Below are 16,922 nucleotides of genomic sequence, written 5' to 3'. Positions count from 1 at the left end.
TCCACCTGCCTCAGCCTCCCAAAGTGTTGGGATTACAGATGTGAACCATCGTGCCCAGCTTGTATTCAGCTTTTATATTTTTTGGTGGGGAGTTAGTCAGCTACTACCTATTCCATCATAGTGGCAAGCAAAAGTCTGGATAATCTTTTTGATGAGTAAATACATATATGTTACTTCTTTAATTGTAACACTTAGCTCACTTCCCGTTTTAAATAGAATAACATAAAAACTCCTCACTATGCCCCAAAGACCCTGCATGGTCTGCTCTCCCGTACCTTACATCTACTTTTGTGATCTTATCCCCTATTTATCTCCGTAAATAACTGCTCTGTCCACCTTGGCCTCCTTGTTTTTGATCAAGCCAAGCCATTTCCAACCTCAGGACCTTTGCACTTGCTGTTCCCTCAGCCTGAAAGTCTCTTTCTCCAGATTTGCCATGGACAGGATTTGCTCCATTACCCCAGTTCAGTCTCTGTGTATATATCAGAGTGCCTCCCTATGTGTGTATATCAGAGAGACTACCCTATCTAAGATGAGCTCGGTCCCCTTGGAACTTCCTTTCTGCCTCATATTGCTTTATTCTTCACAGCATTTGCCATTGCTTGATACATATTTATTGTTTCTCTCCCCCACCAAATCCCATGATGCTGGGGCATTGTTTATTCACTGCTTAATCCCCACTGCTTAGAATAGTGTTGGGGGTCTGGGCACATTGATTCATGCCTGTAATCCCAGGACTTTGGGAAGCTGAGGCAGGCAGATCGCTTGAGCCCAGGAGCTGAAGACCAGCCTGGGTAACATGGAGAAACTGCATTTCTACAAAAAAAATTTACAAAAATTAACCAGGCATGGTGGCATATGCCTGTGGTCCCAGCTACTCAGGAGGCTGAGGTGGGAGGATCACCTGAGCCCAGGAGGCAGAGGTTGCAGTGAGCTGAGATCACACCACTACACTCCAGCCTGGGCGACAAAGTGAGACTCCATCCCCTGTCCCCCTCCCCTGCCAAAAAAACCCAAAGTCTTATAAATTAACACTTTTTTTCCAGTCAAAAAATCAGGATAATATCAGGGAATACCAGACCTGGTAACTGAGTAGATGTTGGGGGTCTCACCCAGGTGTGTGAAGCCACTGGGAGGAAGATGCTGAAATAGTCTGAGATGTAGTGGTTGTGGGTGGGTCCATGGGATTTTCTTGGGGGAAGCGAGGCCCAGGAGATAGTGGTCCATCCCTATCCTCTATTGCTTTCTTCCTCTCTAATTGAGCTAATGCCCAGTTAAGTCTTCAAAGATCTTGAGCACTGAGAGGCTTTCAGGCCCCCTCCTCCTCTATAACATAATAATGTAAAGTGGAGACCAGCTGCTAGTAAAGCACTAAATGCAAAAGGTAAAACTATAAAGTTAATAAAAGAAAACGTAGGAAAGAATTAATGACTTCTTTTAGGGATCCCAAAAGGATGAATCATAAGTCAAAAAAATTAATTTGATTACATCAGTATTAAGGGTTTCTATTCATCAAGGATCCCAAGGGCCAAGATCATGAGAGATGAGATGATGGACCAGTGGAAGATATTTGCAGTGTCTAAAATTGACCAAGGGCTGGGCGTGGTGGCTCATGCCTGTAATCCCAGCACTTTGGGAGGCCAAGGCAGGCAGATCACCTGAGGTCAGGAGTTTGAGACCGGCCTGGCCAACAGATTTTGTATTTTTGTACTAAAAATACAAAAATAGCCAGATGTGGTGGAGCATGCCTATAATCCCAACTACTTGGGAGGCTGAGGCAGGAGAATAGCTTGAATCTGGGAGGTGGAGGTTGTGGTGAGCTGAGATCGCACCACTACACTCCAGCCTGGGCAACAGAATGAGACTCCGTCTCAAAAAAAATAAATAAATAAAATTAAAAAAATAAAATTGACAAGGGTTTAAAAGGTAGGTGATTGAAGGAACTCCTACAAATCAAAAAGAAAAAGATAACAACCCAGTGGAAAAAAATGACCAAGAATTTACAGAAAAGCAGGCAATTTACAGAAGGGGAAATCCAAAAAACTAACAAATATGTGATAAGGAGCTCAAAAGATTAGTAACCAGAAACATTCCAATTAAAGCAACAGGAAACTACCCTTTTTAGATTGGCAGACTTCAACAAGCTGAATAATGCTTTATCATTTAGAGTTTGATCAGAGAAGCAGATCCATTGTGACTTATACAGTTCATCCTTGAACAATCCCATGTAGCTGGGATTACAGGCATGCACCACCACGCTCAGCTAACTTTTGTATTTTTAGTGGAGATGGGGTTCCACCATGTTGGTCAGGCTGGTCTCAAAGTCCTGACCTCAGGTGGTCCTCCCGCCTCAGCCTCCAAAAGTGCTGGGGTTACAGGCATGGGCCACTGTGCCCGGCGATTTTACTTTTTTTAACCCTCTCCTAACTTCCTCTGATTTCCTTAATAACGTTTTCTTTTCTCTAGCTCACTTTATTGTTTGACTATAGTATATAATACATATAACACAGCCAGGCATGGTGGCTCACGCCTGTAATCCCAGAAATTTGGGCCGCCAAGGTGGGCTGATCACTTGAGCCTAGGAATTGGAGACACCCCTGGGCAACATGGTGAAACCCTCATCTCTACTAAAAATACAAAAATTAGCCAGGTGTGGTTGTGAGAGCCTTACCTGTGGTCCTGCCTACCTGGGAGGCTGAGGAGGGGGTCGCTTGAACCAGGGGCTCAAGGCTGGAGTGCGCTATGATTGTGCCTCTGCACTCCACCCTGGGGGACAGGGCAAGATCCTGTATCAAAAAAAAAACCCAAAAACATGTATCATAAAATATATGTGTTCATCTACTGTTTATGTAAAGCTTCTGGTCAGTAGCACGCTATTAGTCATTAAGTTTTTGGGGAGTCAAAATTGATCTTCAGATTTTTTACCTCACAGGGGGTTAGTCCCCTAAACCCTGAGTTGTTCAGGGTAAACTGTTTAATAGAGTTATTAATTAACTAATTGTTTTAACAGTTTTATTGAGTTATCATTCACACACCACATAATTTACCCATTTAAAGTGTATAATTCAGTGGTTTTCAGTATACTCGCAGAGTTCTACAATCATCACAATTAATTTTAGAACATTTTCATCACTCCAAAACAAAGCCCCACATCTCTTAGCCATTATCCCTAACTCAACCTTCCATTCCGTGAAGCCCCACATAACCATGAATCTGCTTTCTGTCTCTGTAGATTTGCCTTGTTAAGTAAATTTTATAGGAAGCCATTGGTTTGGACTGAGCTCCTGCACTAGGCCCAAGAGACGAGCAGAGTCACTTATGTTACAGTTCCACGTCAGCAAGCTGAAACTAAGTGATATGACCTCTGAGAATTTAAGGGAGACAGGAGAGAGAGATAATAGCCACATCTTCTAGCTAGCATGGTAAGGAAGTCCCCTCTGTTTTAACATTTACAAGTAAAGTAACTTTGTTTGTTTGTTTTTTGAGACGGAGTCTTGCTCTGTCACCCAGGCTGGAGTGACAGTGGTGCGATCTCGGCTCACTGCAACCTTCGCCTCCTGGGTTCAAGCAATTTTTCTGCCTCAGCCTCCCGAGTAGCTGGGATTACAGGCACCCACCGCCATGCCCGGCTAATTTTTTGTATTTTTAGTAGAGACGTGGTTTCACCGTGTTGGCCAGGCTAGTCTCGAACACCTGACCTCAGGTGATCCACCCGCATCAGCCTTCTGAAGTGCTGGGGTACAGGCGTGAGCCACCACACCTGGCCACAAGTAAAGTAACTTTGAAATGACCAATTGGGGCTGGGCACGGTGGTTCATGCCTGTAATCCCAGCACTTTGGGAGGCCGAGGCGGGCGGATCACGAGGTCAGGAGATGGAGACCATCCTGGCTAACATGGTGAAACCTTGTCTCTACTAAAAATACAAAAAATTAGCCGGGCATGGTGGCGGGCGCCTGTAGTCCCAGCTACTCAGGAGGCTGAGGCAGGAGAATCACTTGAACCCAGGAGGCAAAGATTGCAGTGAGCCGAGATGGCACCACTGCACTCCAGCCTGGGCGACAGAGCAAGACTCCCATCTCAAAGAAAAAAAAAAAAAGAAAGGAGTTATTCAAAATGAATCTGAAAGGACAGTTTGATGACAGATAATAATTGTTCTGTAATAAAAAATTAAAAAAAAAGAAATGTAATCCCTGGCCGGGCACAGTAGCTCACGCCTGTAATCCCAGCACTTTGGGAGGCTGAGGTGGGTGGATCACTTGAGGTCAGGAGTTTGAGACCAGCCTGGCCAATATGATGAAATCCTGTCTCTACTAAAAATACAAAAATTAGCTGGGTGCGGTGGCTCACGCCTGTAATCCCAGCACTTTGGGAGGCTGAGGTAGGCGGATCACTTGAGGTCAGTAGTTCAAGACCAGCCTGGCCAACATGGTGAAACCCCGTCTCTACTAAAAATACAAAAATTAGCTGGGTGTGGCAGCAGGAGCCTTTAATCCCAGCTACTCGGGAGGCTGAGGCAGGAGAATCGCTTGAACCCGGGAGGTAGAGATTGCAGTGAGCCGAGATGGTAAACCACCCTTCTCTGCTCGGCTCATGGGAACACTCATTTTACTTTATAGAATGAGGTACTGCCCTATTCTGGAATTGCAAATAAAAGCCAATGTGGGCCGGGTGCAGTGGCTCACGCCTGTCATCCCAGCACTTTGGGAGGCCGAGGTGGGTGGATCACGAGGTTAGGAGCTCAAGACCAGCCTGGCCAATATGGTGAAACCCCGTCTCTACTAAAAAATACAAAAATTAGCCGGGCATGATAGCGTGTGCCTGTAGTCCCAGCTACTTGGGAGGCTGAGACAGAAGAATCTCTTGAACTTGGAAGGTGGAGATCACGCCACTGCACTCCATCCAGCCTGGGCGACAGAGTGAGACTCTCTCAAAAACAGAAAAACAAAACAAAAAAACAATGCGAGGATACAGTGAGAAAGCAGCCATCCTCAAGCCAAGGAGAGAGGCCTTAGAAGCAGCCAAACTTGGCCAGGCGTGGTGGCTCACGCCTGTAATCTCAGCACTTTGAGAGGCTGAGGCAGGCAGATCACCTGAGGTTGGGATTTTGAAATTAGCCTGGCCTAAATGGTAAAACCCCATCTCTATTAAAAATACAAAAATTAGCTGGGCGTGGTGGCGAGCACCTGTAGTCCCAGCTACTTGGGAGGCTGAGGCATGAGAATCACTTGAACTTGGGTGGTGGCAGAGATTGCAGTGAGCTGAGATCATGCCACTGCACTCCAGCCTGGGCGACAGAGCGAGACTGTCTCAAAAAAAAAAAAAAAAAAAAAAAGAAAGTTGACTTGTATTCATTGTACTCACTGTTGGATTCCTGAGTGTGTGAGTCTATGGGGTGATCCAGCGCTCAGCTTGGGCTTCAAGGGAGAGAGTATATGCCGTGTCTGGGTCCTAGATGGGACTCAGCACTGGGGAGGATCAGATCAGCTTTCTCCTTGATGGGTCATGACAGAGGATTCTCAGAGGGGACAGGAAATGCTCTGGGGAAGGACAAAGTGGACAGACCACCAAAGGCGAGCTCTGTGAGCTTCCAAGTTTGGACGAGGCATCAGGCCTGGAAGTGAGGGAGTTTGAGGTGGTGAGCAGGGAGGGTCAGTTAGAGGGACAAAGAGAGAGAAATAGCAAGTTGGAGATGGAGTCCGTCCGTCAGGGGGGAGTCAGGGAATGAGAAGATGAAGACAAGGATAGGTGGGTGTGGACACCACAGAGTCGAGGCTGGAGATGACATGGGAAGGACCTGAGTGGGGCTGGATAGTGGTCCCCCAAAGATGGTCACCCCCTAATTCCTGAAAACTGTAAATATGTTGTCCCGGTAGGTCCAGTCCAATCACATGAGCCCTTCAAAGCAAGGGACTGTCTGCCAGAAGAGGAAGGCATACCAGAGATGGGACACAAGGGGATGTCAGAGTCCTGCCATGATACTGGGCTGTGGCTCTGGGATGTCAGGTCCACCTGCAGTAACTGGAGAGAGACCTCTTGGAGTTAAGGGTGGGTGGCCCCCAGCTGACAGCCAGTGAGAACGTGGATACCTCAGTCTCACAAGCCCAGGAACTCGATTCTGCAGAAAATCTGAATGAGCTTGAAAGCAGCTTCTTCCCAGAGCCTCCCAATGAGAGCTCGGGTGGCTGACACCCTGTGAAACCCAGAGCTGAGGGCCGGCGGAGCCATCCTGGATTTCTGACCAGGATGATATGTGAAATAATGCATTTGTGTTGTTTTAAGTTGCCAAGTTTGTGCCCATTTGTGATGGCAGTAACAGTACGGGGGCCAAGTAGAGAGGACTGGAGTGAAAGAGTTGGGGGCCGGGCACAGTGGCTCAAGCCTGTAATCCCAGCACTTTGAGAGGCCGAGGTGGGAGGATTGCTTGAGCCCAGGAGTTCAAGACCAGCCTGAGCAACATAGGGAGATCCCTATGTTAAATAATACAACAATTAGCTGGGTGTGGTGGTGCACGCCTGTGGTACCAGCTACTCAGGAGGCTGAGGTGAGAGGATCACCTGAGCCTGGGAGGTCAAGGCTGCAGTAAGCTGTGATTGCACCACTGCACTCCAGCCTGGGTAGCAGAGTGAGACCCTGTTCTCAAAAAAAAAAAAAAAAAAAAAAAGAGCTGAGAGTTGGGAGTGCAGACAGGGCTGGAGGTGACAGGGTTGGGTGCTGAGTGGACAGATGGGGCTAGAGCACAGACAATGCCTGAATGAGAAAACCAAGCCTTGGAGACTTAGACAAGAGCTAGCACAGCCAGCTGTCATGCTCAGAGCTGTGACTGGGGGCCTTTGCCATGGCCTGGTTGGCAGGCGGTTGGGGATAAATCGTGAAAGGAGATGGTGTTGTTAGATGTAAGAAAGAACTTTATTTCCATATGGTGCTTGGGGCAGGGTCTGATGGGGGCTACAGGCAGGTGCTCCCCGGTCCCCACCCCTACAGCTGCCAAGAGGGCCTGAGGATGTACAGTAAGTGCGTCTTTCGGGGGGACAGCCTGGAGTGGGAGGAGCTCTCGGTCCCCTCTTCTAGGATGTCCTTGCGGGTCCCCTTGCGGAGTCCATCCCGGATGGCCTGCAGGCGGTGTCGCTTCTCACTGAGCCAGTGGCCGCCCTCCAGGGCATCCTGGTGGGACCTCCACCGTGGCAGCTTAATGATCCAGAAGGCCACCCGGGGATGGAGTTCTGTGTGGAAGCTGTCCATGGCCTTCTGGATGGGTACCAGGGCTTCCTTCTCCATCCTGGGTACCTGGGGAGGAAGAACAAGGAGACCCTCTCATACTCCAAACAGCACCCCAGGATGGTCAGTCCCCACTGACCTATTCAGCCCACTTTGCAGATGACAGAATGCTTTGTGGGTTCAAAAGCCCTGTTTGAGGTTTACAAAGCACTTGGGTTTACACTTAAGGATTAAAAATACTCTGAGGTTTATAGAATGCTTTGGGATTGGAAAATTTGTTGGGTAATAGAGCACTTCAGGGATTATAATGCCTGTTGGGATTATAGAGCACTTTAGGATTAAATCCTCTCTGAGGTTTAGAGGATAGCAGTTTTAAATGTACAAATCACTTTAGGACTAAAAGCTCTTGGGTTTACTGAAGACTCATGACCATAAATGCAATGTGTGATCCTTCATTGATCCTGAATCAAAAGCTTTCAAGGGGCTAGGTGCAGTGGTTCATGCCTGTAATCTCAGCACTTTGGGAGGCTGAGGCGGGTGGATCACGAGGTCAGGAGATCGAGACCATCCTGGCTAACACGGTGAAACCCTGTCTCTACTAAAAATACAAAAAAAATTAGCCGGGCATGGTGGCGGGCGCCTGTAGTCCCAGCTACTCAGGAGGCTGAGGCAGGAGACTGGCGTGAACCCGGGAGGCGGAGCTTGCAATGAGCTGAGATCGCGTCGCTGCACTCCAGCCTGGGCAACAGAGCGAGACCATCTCAAGGAAAAAAAATAAATAAATAAAAGCTTTCAAGGACAGCTTTGAGTCCAGGGAGAAAGTTTGAATATGGACTAAGTGTCTATTTGGTTCTTGCAATTCAAAGGGTGGGCTGCTGTTGTTAGGTATGCAAATTAATAGGTCCCACCCCACTCAGACCTGCTGAATCAGTCTGCCTTTTAGTAAGACGAGGTCTGAGAAGCCGTGCAGGAGATTGTTATGTGTTAAATTGTTTCCTCCTTGCTGGACGTGGTGGCTCATGCGTGTGATCCCAGCACTTTGCGAGGCTGAGGTGGGCAGATCACTTGAGGTCAGGAGTTTGACACCAGCCTGGCCAACATGACAAAATCCTGTCTCTACTAAAAATAAGAAAATTAGCTGGGCGTGCTGGCGCGCTCATGTAATCCCAGCTACTCGGGAGGCTAAGGCAGGAGAATCACTTGAACCTGGGAGGCGGAGGCTGCAGTGAGTCAAGATTGTGCCATTGCACTCTAGCCTGGGCAACAGAGCAAGACCCAGTCTTAAAAAACAAACAAACAACCAACCATACTGTTTCCTCCCCAAATTCATATTTTGAAATTCTAACCTCTAATACCTCAGAATGTGGCCTTATTTAGAACTAGGGTCATTGCAGATATAATTGGTGAAGGTGAGGTCATTAGGTTGGGCCCTAATCCAACATGACTGTGTTCTTTTTTTTTTTTTTTTTTGAGATGGAGTCTCGCTCTGTAGCCTGGGCTGGAGTGCAGTGTCACAATCTCGGCTCACTGCAGCCTCTGCCTCCTGGGTTCAAGCGATTCTCCCACCACAGCCTCCAGAGTAGCTGGGATTACAGGGGCATGCCACCATGCCAGCTAATTTTTGCATTTTTAGTAGAGACGGGGTTTCACCATGTTGGCCAGGTTGGTCTCAAACTCCTGACCTCAGGTGATCCGCCCGCCTCCGCCTCCCAAAGTGCTGGGATTACAGATCCCAGCCATCATGCCTGGCCTGTGACTAGTGTTGTTACGCTAAGGGAAAATTCGGACACAAATGCACACAGGGAATACAGCAGATGGAGATGAAGGCAGAGATCAGGATGAGGCTTTCATAACCAAAGAACCCCGAAGGTGGCCAGCAAAGCACCAGATTGTCCCTCACAGCCTCAGAAGGAACCAGCCCTGCTGACATCCTGATCTTGAATATCCAGCCTCCAGACCATCAATTTCTGTTTGAGTCACCCAGTTTGTGGTACTTTCTTACAGTAGCCCTAGCAAAGTAATACTGCAGTAACAGTTTGATAGGTCAGGTGTGGTGGCTCACGCCTGTAATCCCAGCACTTTGGGAGGCTGAGGCGGGCGGATCGCTTGAGGTCAGGAGTTTGACACCAGCCTGGGCAACATGGTGAAACCCCGTCTCTACTAAAAATACAAAAGTTAGCCAGGTTTGGTGGTGTGTGCCTGTAATCCCAGCTATGCGGAGGCTGAGGTGGGAGAATCTCTTGAATTTGGGAGGTGGAGGTTGCAGTGACCTGAGATTGTACCACTGCACTCCAGTCTGAGTAATAGAGTGAGACTCCACCTCAAAACAAACAAAAACCCAAAACAGTTTGATAGCCACATTTTCTTGGGTGTGAAAATGGTACTGTGGGCCAGGCGTGTTGGCTCACGCCTATAATCCCAGCACTTTGGGATGCTGAGATGGGCGGATCATCTGAGGTCGGGAGTTCAAGACCAGCCTAGCCAACATGGCGAAACCCCGTCTCTACTAAAAATACAAAAATTAGCCGGGAGTGGTAGCACGCACCTTTAATCCCAGGTACTCAGGAGGCTAAGGCAGGAGAATCGCTTGACCCCAGGAGATGGAGGTTGCGGCGAGCCGAGATTGTGCCTTGGCGACAGAGTGAGACTTGGTCTCAAAAAAAAAAAAAAAAAGAAAAAGAAAAAAAGAAAATGGTAGTGTGGTCTTGTGGGAGAATATATCAGTCTCAGGAGTGTCTGCTGAATTGTTTATGGGTGAAGTGTCATGATGTCAGCCATTTACTGTCATATGGTTCAGAAATAAAAAAAAAAATAGATAAAATGTTAAGAAGCCTCAATCTAGGCCAGGGGTTCTCAGCCGAAGTTTGGAGAGATTTTTGGGTGTTACAACCTGTGCGGGTGAGGAGGCCACTTCTCTATCTCTTTTTTTTTTGGAGACGGAGCCTCGCACTGTTGCCTGGCTGGAGTGCAGTGGCGCAATCTTGGCTCACTGCAACATCTGCCTCCCAGATTCAAGCAATTCTCCTACCTCAGCCTCCCAAGTAGCTGGGGTTAGAGTTGCCCGCCACCACGCCCTGCTAATTTTTTGTATTTTTGTAGAGACGGGGTTTCACCATGTTGGCCAGGCTGGTCTCAACCTCCTGACCTCAGGTGATCCACCTGCCTTGGCCTCCCAAAGTGCTGGGATTACAGGCATGAGCCACCATGCCCAGCCTATTTATTTATTTATTTTTTGAGACGGAATTTCGCTCTTGTTGCCCAGGCTGTAGTGCAATGGTGCTATCTTCGCTCACTGTGACCTCCACCTCCTGGGTTCAAACGATTTTCTTGCTTCAGCCTCCCAAGTAGCTGGGATTACAGGCATGTGCCACCATACCCAGCTAATTTTTTATTTTTAGTAGAGACGGGGTTTCTCCATGTTGGTCAGGGTGGTCTCGAACTCCTGACCTCAGGTGATCTGTCCGCCTTGGCCTCCCAAAGTGCTGGGATTATAGGTGTAAGCCACCACTCCTGGCCATACTTTGTTTTTTTTTTTTTTTTTTTTTTTTTTTTGAGATGGAGTCTCGCTCTGTCGCCCAGGCTGGATGCAGTGGCACGATCTCGGCTCACTGCAAGCTCCACTTCCCGGGTTCACGCCATTCTCCTGCCTCAGCCTTCTGAGTAGCTGGGACTACAGGCGCCTGCCACCATGCCTGGCTAATTTTTTTGTATTTTTACTAGAGACGGGATTTCACCGCATTAGCCAGGTTGGACAGTGCACAGGGCAGCTCCCACAACAAAGATTATCCAGCCCCACATGCCAATGATGCGAACCTTAAGAAATTTTGGTTTATGGAAAAGAGACTATAGGGATATTTATTGTATTTTTTTTTTTTTTATCATAAAGACACAGGCACATGCATGTTTATTACGGCACTATTCACAATAGCAAAGAATTGGAACCAACCCAAATGTCCATCAGTGATAGACTGGATAAAGCAAATGTGGCACATATACACCATGGAATACTATTCAGCCACAGAAAAGGATGAGTTAATGTCCTTTGCAGGGACATGGATGAAGGTGGAAACCATCATTCTCAGCAAACCAACACAAGAGTAGAAAACAAAATACTGCATGTTATCACTCAAGTGGGAGCTGAACAATGAGAACACATGGACACAGGAAGGGAAACATCACACACCAGGATCTGTCGGTGGGGGGTGGGGGGTCAGGGGAGGGATAGCATCAGGAGAAACACCCAATGCAGGTGATGGGCTGATGGATGGGTACAGCAAACCACCATGGTGCATGCACCTATGCAACAAAACTGCACGTTCTGCATGTGTACCCCAGAACCCAAAGTATAATTTAAAAAAACATAAAAATACTATGTCTTAATATAACTTACTGTACCATGGATTTGATAAAAACTAAGGTAAGTCATTAAGAAAATGATACAAAGCATAAAAGATCATTTATCAAAATTACAAAAACTCCAAAACCAGTGGAAAAAGATCCAAAAAAAACTAGTAAAACAATTGAAAAATTATTTGAGTAATAAAATGTAAACTATGATGACACAACGACAGCTTGTGTCTTAAAACAGGTTAAAGAAAGAATAGTTTTTTTAAAATTAAGAGAATGTAAAAGTCCAGAGAGAGTAGCAAAATCCTCAAAACTCTCACGGTCCACATGGTTGCTGGGCCCTGGTGAGGTCTTGTGTCCCGGCCCTTCCAGGTGTTCAAGAAATCTATAGAGATTTCTAGCATAAAAAACAAAGGTTGCAACAGGTCAGGTCAGCCTCTTCAGCATCCTTATCCTCCTTGAACTCACTGGGTTACATTTCTTCTGCCTTTTCAGGCTTTGTCTCTATTGCTTTTTCTGCAGGTGCTGGGAGAGTACTTGTTGGCATACGCTGATGGTCATCTGCATGGTTGGACTCTTCCATATCTGCTCCAGAAGCTTGAGTGTCTCCACTACATGAAGAGTCTTTGTCATTACTGGTTTCAGGGAAGCTGTCCTCAGAGCTACCATTTTCTTTGATGCCTTTCGCGGTGACAACGGCCAGCACTTGCCCTGAGGACATCTCTCCAGGAAGCTCTGCTACAAGAATGGCGAAGCAATCTTTTTTCTTGGCGCCTCATTTTGCCCTGTGAAGAGATAGGGCTGCTTCTCGGGACTTTTCACTGATCACCGTCCCCGCCAGGTCATCCTTGAAATCATTTTTGCCTGGACTCCCCAGGGTGCCTTCACATTACATGGGGCCACCTTTTCCTTGATGTCATTGGGAAGTTCTTTCACTGGATGCTCTGTAGGAACTTTTTCCTCGGTGCATTCGTCGGCCTTCAGATCCTGTGGAGCATCCTCATCTGAGCTTTCGTTGGCGAGATCTTCCACCAGGGTATCCTCCTTGGGAACTTTTTCCTTGGCAAGTTCGTCAGCCTTCAGATGCAGTGGAGCATCCTCATCTGAGCTTTCATTGGCGAGGCTTCTACCAGGGTATCCTCCGTGGGAGATGTTTCCTAGGCACGTTCTTTGGCCTTCAAATGTCATGTGGCATCCTCATCCGTGCTTTCGTTGGTGAGGTCTTCCACTAGGGTATCCTCCATGGGAACTTTTTCCTTGACACATTAATTGGCGTTCAAATCCAGCATGGCGTCCTCATCCGAGCTTTCGTTGGTGAGGTCTTCCACCAGGGTCTCCTCTTTGGGAACTTTTTCCGAGGCATGTTTGTCAGCCTTCAAATGCCGTGTGGCATCCTCATCTGAACTTTTGTTGGTGAGGTCTTCCAGCAGAGTATCCTCCGTGGGAACATTTTCCTTGGTGCGTTCGTCAGCCTTCAAAATCCAGCGGAGTCTCCTCATGCAATCTTTCGTTGGCAAGGTCTTCCATGAGGGTATCCTCCGTGGGAACTTTTTCCTTGGCACATTTGTCAGCCTTCAAATTTATCAGAGCATCGTCATCTGAGCTTTTTTTGGCGAGGTCTTCCAATGGGGTATCCTCCGTGGGAACTTTTTCCTTGGCGTGTTCGTCAGCCTTCAAATGCAGTGGAGCCTCCTCATCTGAGCTTTCATTGGTGAGGTCTTCCACCAGGGTATCCTCCATGGGAACTTTTCCTTGGCACGTTCTTCGGCCTTCAAATCTGCTGGGGCATCCTCATCTGAACTTTCATTGGCGAGGTCTTCCAGGGAATCCTCCATGGGACCTTTTTCCTTGGCGCATTCATCGGCCTTCCAAAGCCATGGGGCATTTTCATCTGAGCTTACAAAACTCTACAAAAACTCCAAAACCAGTGGACAAAGATCCAAAAAAAACTAGTAAAACAATTGAAAAATTATTTGAGTAATAAAATGTAAACTATGATGACACAACGACAGCTTGTGTCTTAAAACAGGTTAAAGAAAAGAATATTTTTTTAAAAATTAAGAGAATGTAAAAGTCCAGAGAGAGTAGTGCAATCCCTAAAACTCTCACGATCCAGTTGGTTGCTGGGCCAGGATGGGGTCTTGTGTCCTGGCCCTTCCAGATGTTCAAAAAATCTGTAGGGACTTCTAGCATAAAAAACAAAGGTCACAACAGGTCAGGTCAGGCTCTTCAGCATCCTCATCCTCCTTGAACTCACTGGGTTACATTTCTTCTGCCTTTTCAGGCTTCGTCTCTATTGCTTTTTCTGCAGGTGCTGGGAGAGTACTTGTTGGCATACGCTGATGGTCATCTGCAAGGTTGGACTCTTCCATATCTGCTCCAGAAGTTTGAGTGTGTCCACTACATGAAGAGTCTTTGTCATTACTGGTTTCAGAAAAACTGTTCTCAGAGCTACCATTTTCCTTGATGCCTTTCGCAGTGACAATGGCCAGCACTTGCCCTGAGGACATCTCTCCAGGAAGCTCTGCTACAAGAATGGCGAAGCAATCTTTTTTCTTGGCGCCTCATTTTGCCCTGTGAAGAGACAGGGCTGCTTCTGGGGACTTTTCACTGATCACCGTCCCCGCCAGGTCATCCTTGAAATCATTTGCCTGGACTCCCCAGGGTGCCTTCACATTACATGGGGCCACCTTTTCCTTGATGTCATCGGGAAGTTCTTTCACTGGATGCTGTGTGGGAACTTTTTCCTCGGTGCATTCGTCGGCCTTCAGATGCAGTGGAGCATCCTCATCTGAGCTTTTGTTGGCAAGATTTTCCACCAGGGTATCCTCCGTGGGAACGTTTTCCTTGGCAAGTTCGTCAGCCTTGAGATGCAGTGGAGCATCCTCATCAGAGCTTTCGTTGGCGAGGTCTTCTACCAGGGTATCCTCTGTGGGAGATTTTTCCTAGGCGCGTTCTTTGGCCTTCAAATGTCATGTGGCATCCTCATCCATGCTTTCGTTGGCGAGGTCTTCCACTAGGGTATCCTCCATGGGAACGTTTTCCTTGTCACTTTAATTAGCCTTCAAATGCAGCATGGCGTCCTCATCTGAACTTTTGTTGGTGAGGTCTTCCACCGGGTAGCCTCCATGGGAACTTTTTCCTTGATGCATTCATCGGCCTTCAAATGCAGTGGAGCCTCCTCATCTGAGCTTTCATTGGCGAGGTCTTCCACCAGGGTATCCTCCGTGGGAACTTTTCCTTGGCACATTCTTCGGCCTTCAAATCTGCTGGGGCGTCCTCATCTGAACTTTCATTGGCGAGGTCTTCTAGGGAATCCTCCATGGGACCTTTTTCCTTGGCGCATTCATCGGCCTTCCAAAGCCATGGGGCATTTTCATCTGAGCTTACAAAACTCTACAAAAACTCCAAACAGCAGTGGACAAAGATCCAAAAAAACTAATAAAACAATTGAAAAATTATTTGAGTAATAAAATGTAAACTATGATGACACAACGACAGCTTGTGTCTTAAAACAGGTTAAAGAAAAGAATATTTTTTTAAAAATTAAGAGAATGTAAAAGTCCAGAGAGAGTAGTGCAATCCCTAAAACTGTCACGATCCAGTTGGTTGCTGGGCCAGGATGGGGTCTTGTGTCCTGGTCCTTCCAGATGTTCAAAAAATCTGTAGGGACTTCTAGCATAAAAAACAAAGGTCACAACAGGTCAGGTCAGGCTCTTCAGCATCCTCATCCTCCTTGAACTCACTGGGTTACATTTCTTCTGCCTTTTCAGGCTTCGTCTCTATTGCTTTTTCTGCAGGTGCTGGGAGAGTACTTGTTGGCATATGCTGATGGTCATCTGCAAGGTTGGACTCTTCCATCCGTATCTGCTCCAGAAGCTTGAGTGTCTCCACTACATGAAGAGTCTTTGTCATTACTGGTTTCAGGGAAGCTGTCCTCAGAGCTACCATTTTCCTTGATGCCTTTCGCGGTGACAACGGCCAGCACTTGCCCTGAGGACATCTCTCCAGGAAGCTCTGCTACAAGAATGGCGAAGCAATCTTTTTTCTTGGCGCCTCATTTTGCCCTGTGAAGAGACAGGGCTGCTTCTGGGGACTTTTCACTGATCACCGTCCCCGCCAGGTCATCCTTGAAATCATTTGCCTGGACTCCCCAGGGTGCCTTCACATTACATGGGGCCACCTTTTCCTTGATGTCATCGGGAAGTTCTTTCACTGGATGCTGTGTGGGAACTTTTTCCTCGGTGCATTTGTCGGCCTTCAGATCCAGTGGAGCATCCTCATCTGAGCTTTTGTTGGCGAGATTTTCCACCAAGGTATCCTCCGTGGGAACTTTTTCCTTGGCAAGTTCGTCAGCCTTCAGATGCAGTGGAGCATACTCATCTGAGCTTTCGTTGGCGAGGTCTTCTACCAGGGTATCCTCTGTGGGAGATTTTTCCTAGGCGCATTCTTTGGTCTTCAAATGTCATGTGGCATCCTCATCCATGCTTTCGTTGGCGAGGTCTTCCACTAGGGTATCCTCCATGGGAACTTTTTCCTTGTCATGTTAATTAGCCTTCAAATGCAGCATGGCGTCCTCATCTGAACTTTCGTTGGTGAGGTCTTCCACCAGGTATCCTCCGTGGGAACTTTTTCCTTGATGCATTCATCGGCCTTCAAATGCAGTGGAGCCTCGTCATCTGAGCTTTCATTGGTGAGGTCTTCCACCAGGGTATCCTCCGTGGGAACTTTTCCTTGGTGCATTCTTTGGCCTTCAAATCTGCTGGGGCATCCTCATCTGAACTTTCATTGGCGAGGTCTTCTAGGGGATCCTCCATGGGACCTTTTTCCTTGGCGCATTCATCGGCCTTCCAAAGCCATGGGGCATTTTCATCTGAGCTTACAAAACTCTACAAAAACTCCAAACAGCAGTGGACAAAGATCCAAAAAAACTAATAAAACAATTGAAAAATTATTTGAGTAATAAAATGTAAACTATGATGACACAATGACAGCTTGTGTCTTAAAACAGGTTAAAGAAAGACTATTTTTTAAAAAATTAAGAGAATGTAAAAGTCCAGAGAGAGTAGTGCAATCCCTAAAACTGTCACGATCCAGTTGGTTGCTGGGCCAGGATGGGGTCTTATGTCCTGGCCCTTCCAGATGTTCAAAAAATCTGTAGGGACTTCTAGCATAAAAAACAAAGGTCAGAACAGGTCAGGTCAGGCTCTTCAGCATCCTCATCCTCCTCGAACTCACTGGGTTACATTTCTTCTGCCTTTTCAGGCTTCGTCTCTATTGCTTTTTCTGCAGGTGCTGGGAGAGTACTTGTTGACGTATGTTGATGGTCATCTGTATGGTTGGACTCTTCCATATCTGC

At 47.2% G+C, this 16,922-nt stretch overlaps 1 protein-coding gene across 10 annotated transcripts in view; it reads right to left on the bottom strand.

Moving 5' to 3' along the window:
* Positions 1-6,885: 6,885 nt before the first annotated feature.
* Positions 6,886-16,922, bottom strand: part of DKKL1 (dickkopf like acrosomal protein 1) — a 22,936-nt gene continuing 12,899 nt past the window's right edge. For all 10 annotated transcript variants that reach the window (XM_054540947.2, XM_054540949.2, XM_054540951.2 and 7 more), the window contains exon 5: positions 6,886-7,285. In XM_054540947.2, coding sequence (XP_054396922.2) covers positions 6,977-7,285 — 309 coding nt within the window. In that variant the 3' untranslated portion in view covers positions 6,886-6,976. The remainder of the gene's footprint in view (positions 7,286-16,922) is intronic.

This window comes from Pongo abelii, chromosome 20 (genome assembly GCF_028885655.2).
Source record: "Pongo abelii isolate AG06213 chromosome 20, NHGRI_mPonAbe1-v2.0_pri, whole genome shotgun sequence".
NCBI lineage: Eukaryota > Metazoa > Chordata > Mammalia > Primates > Hominidae > Pongo > Pongo abelii.
This window is presented reverse-complemented; position numbering and strand designations above follow the sequence as displayed.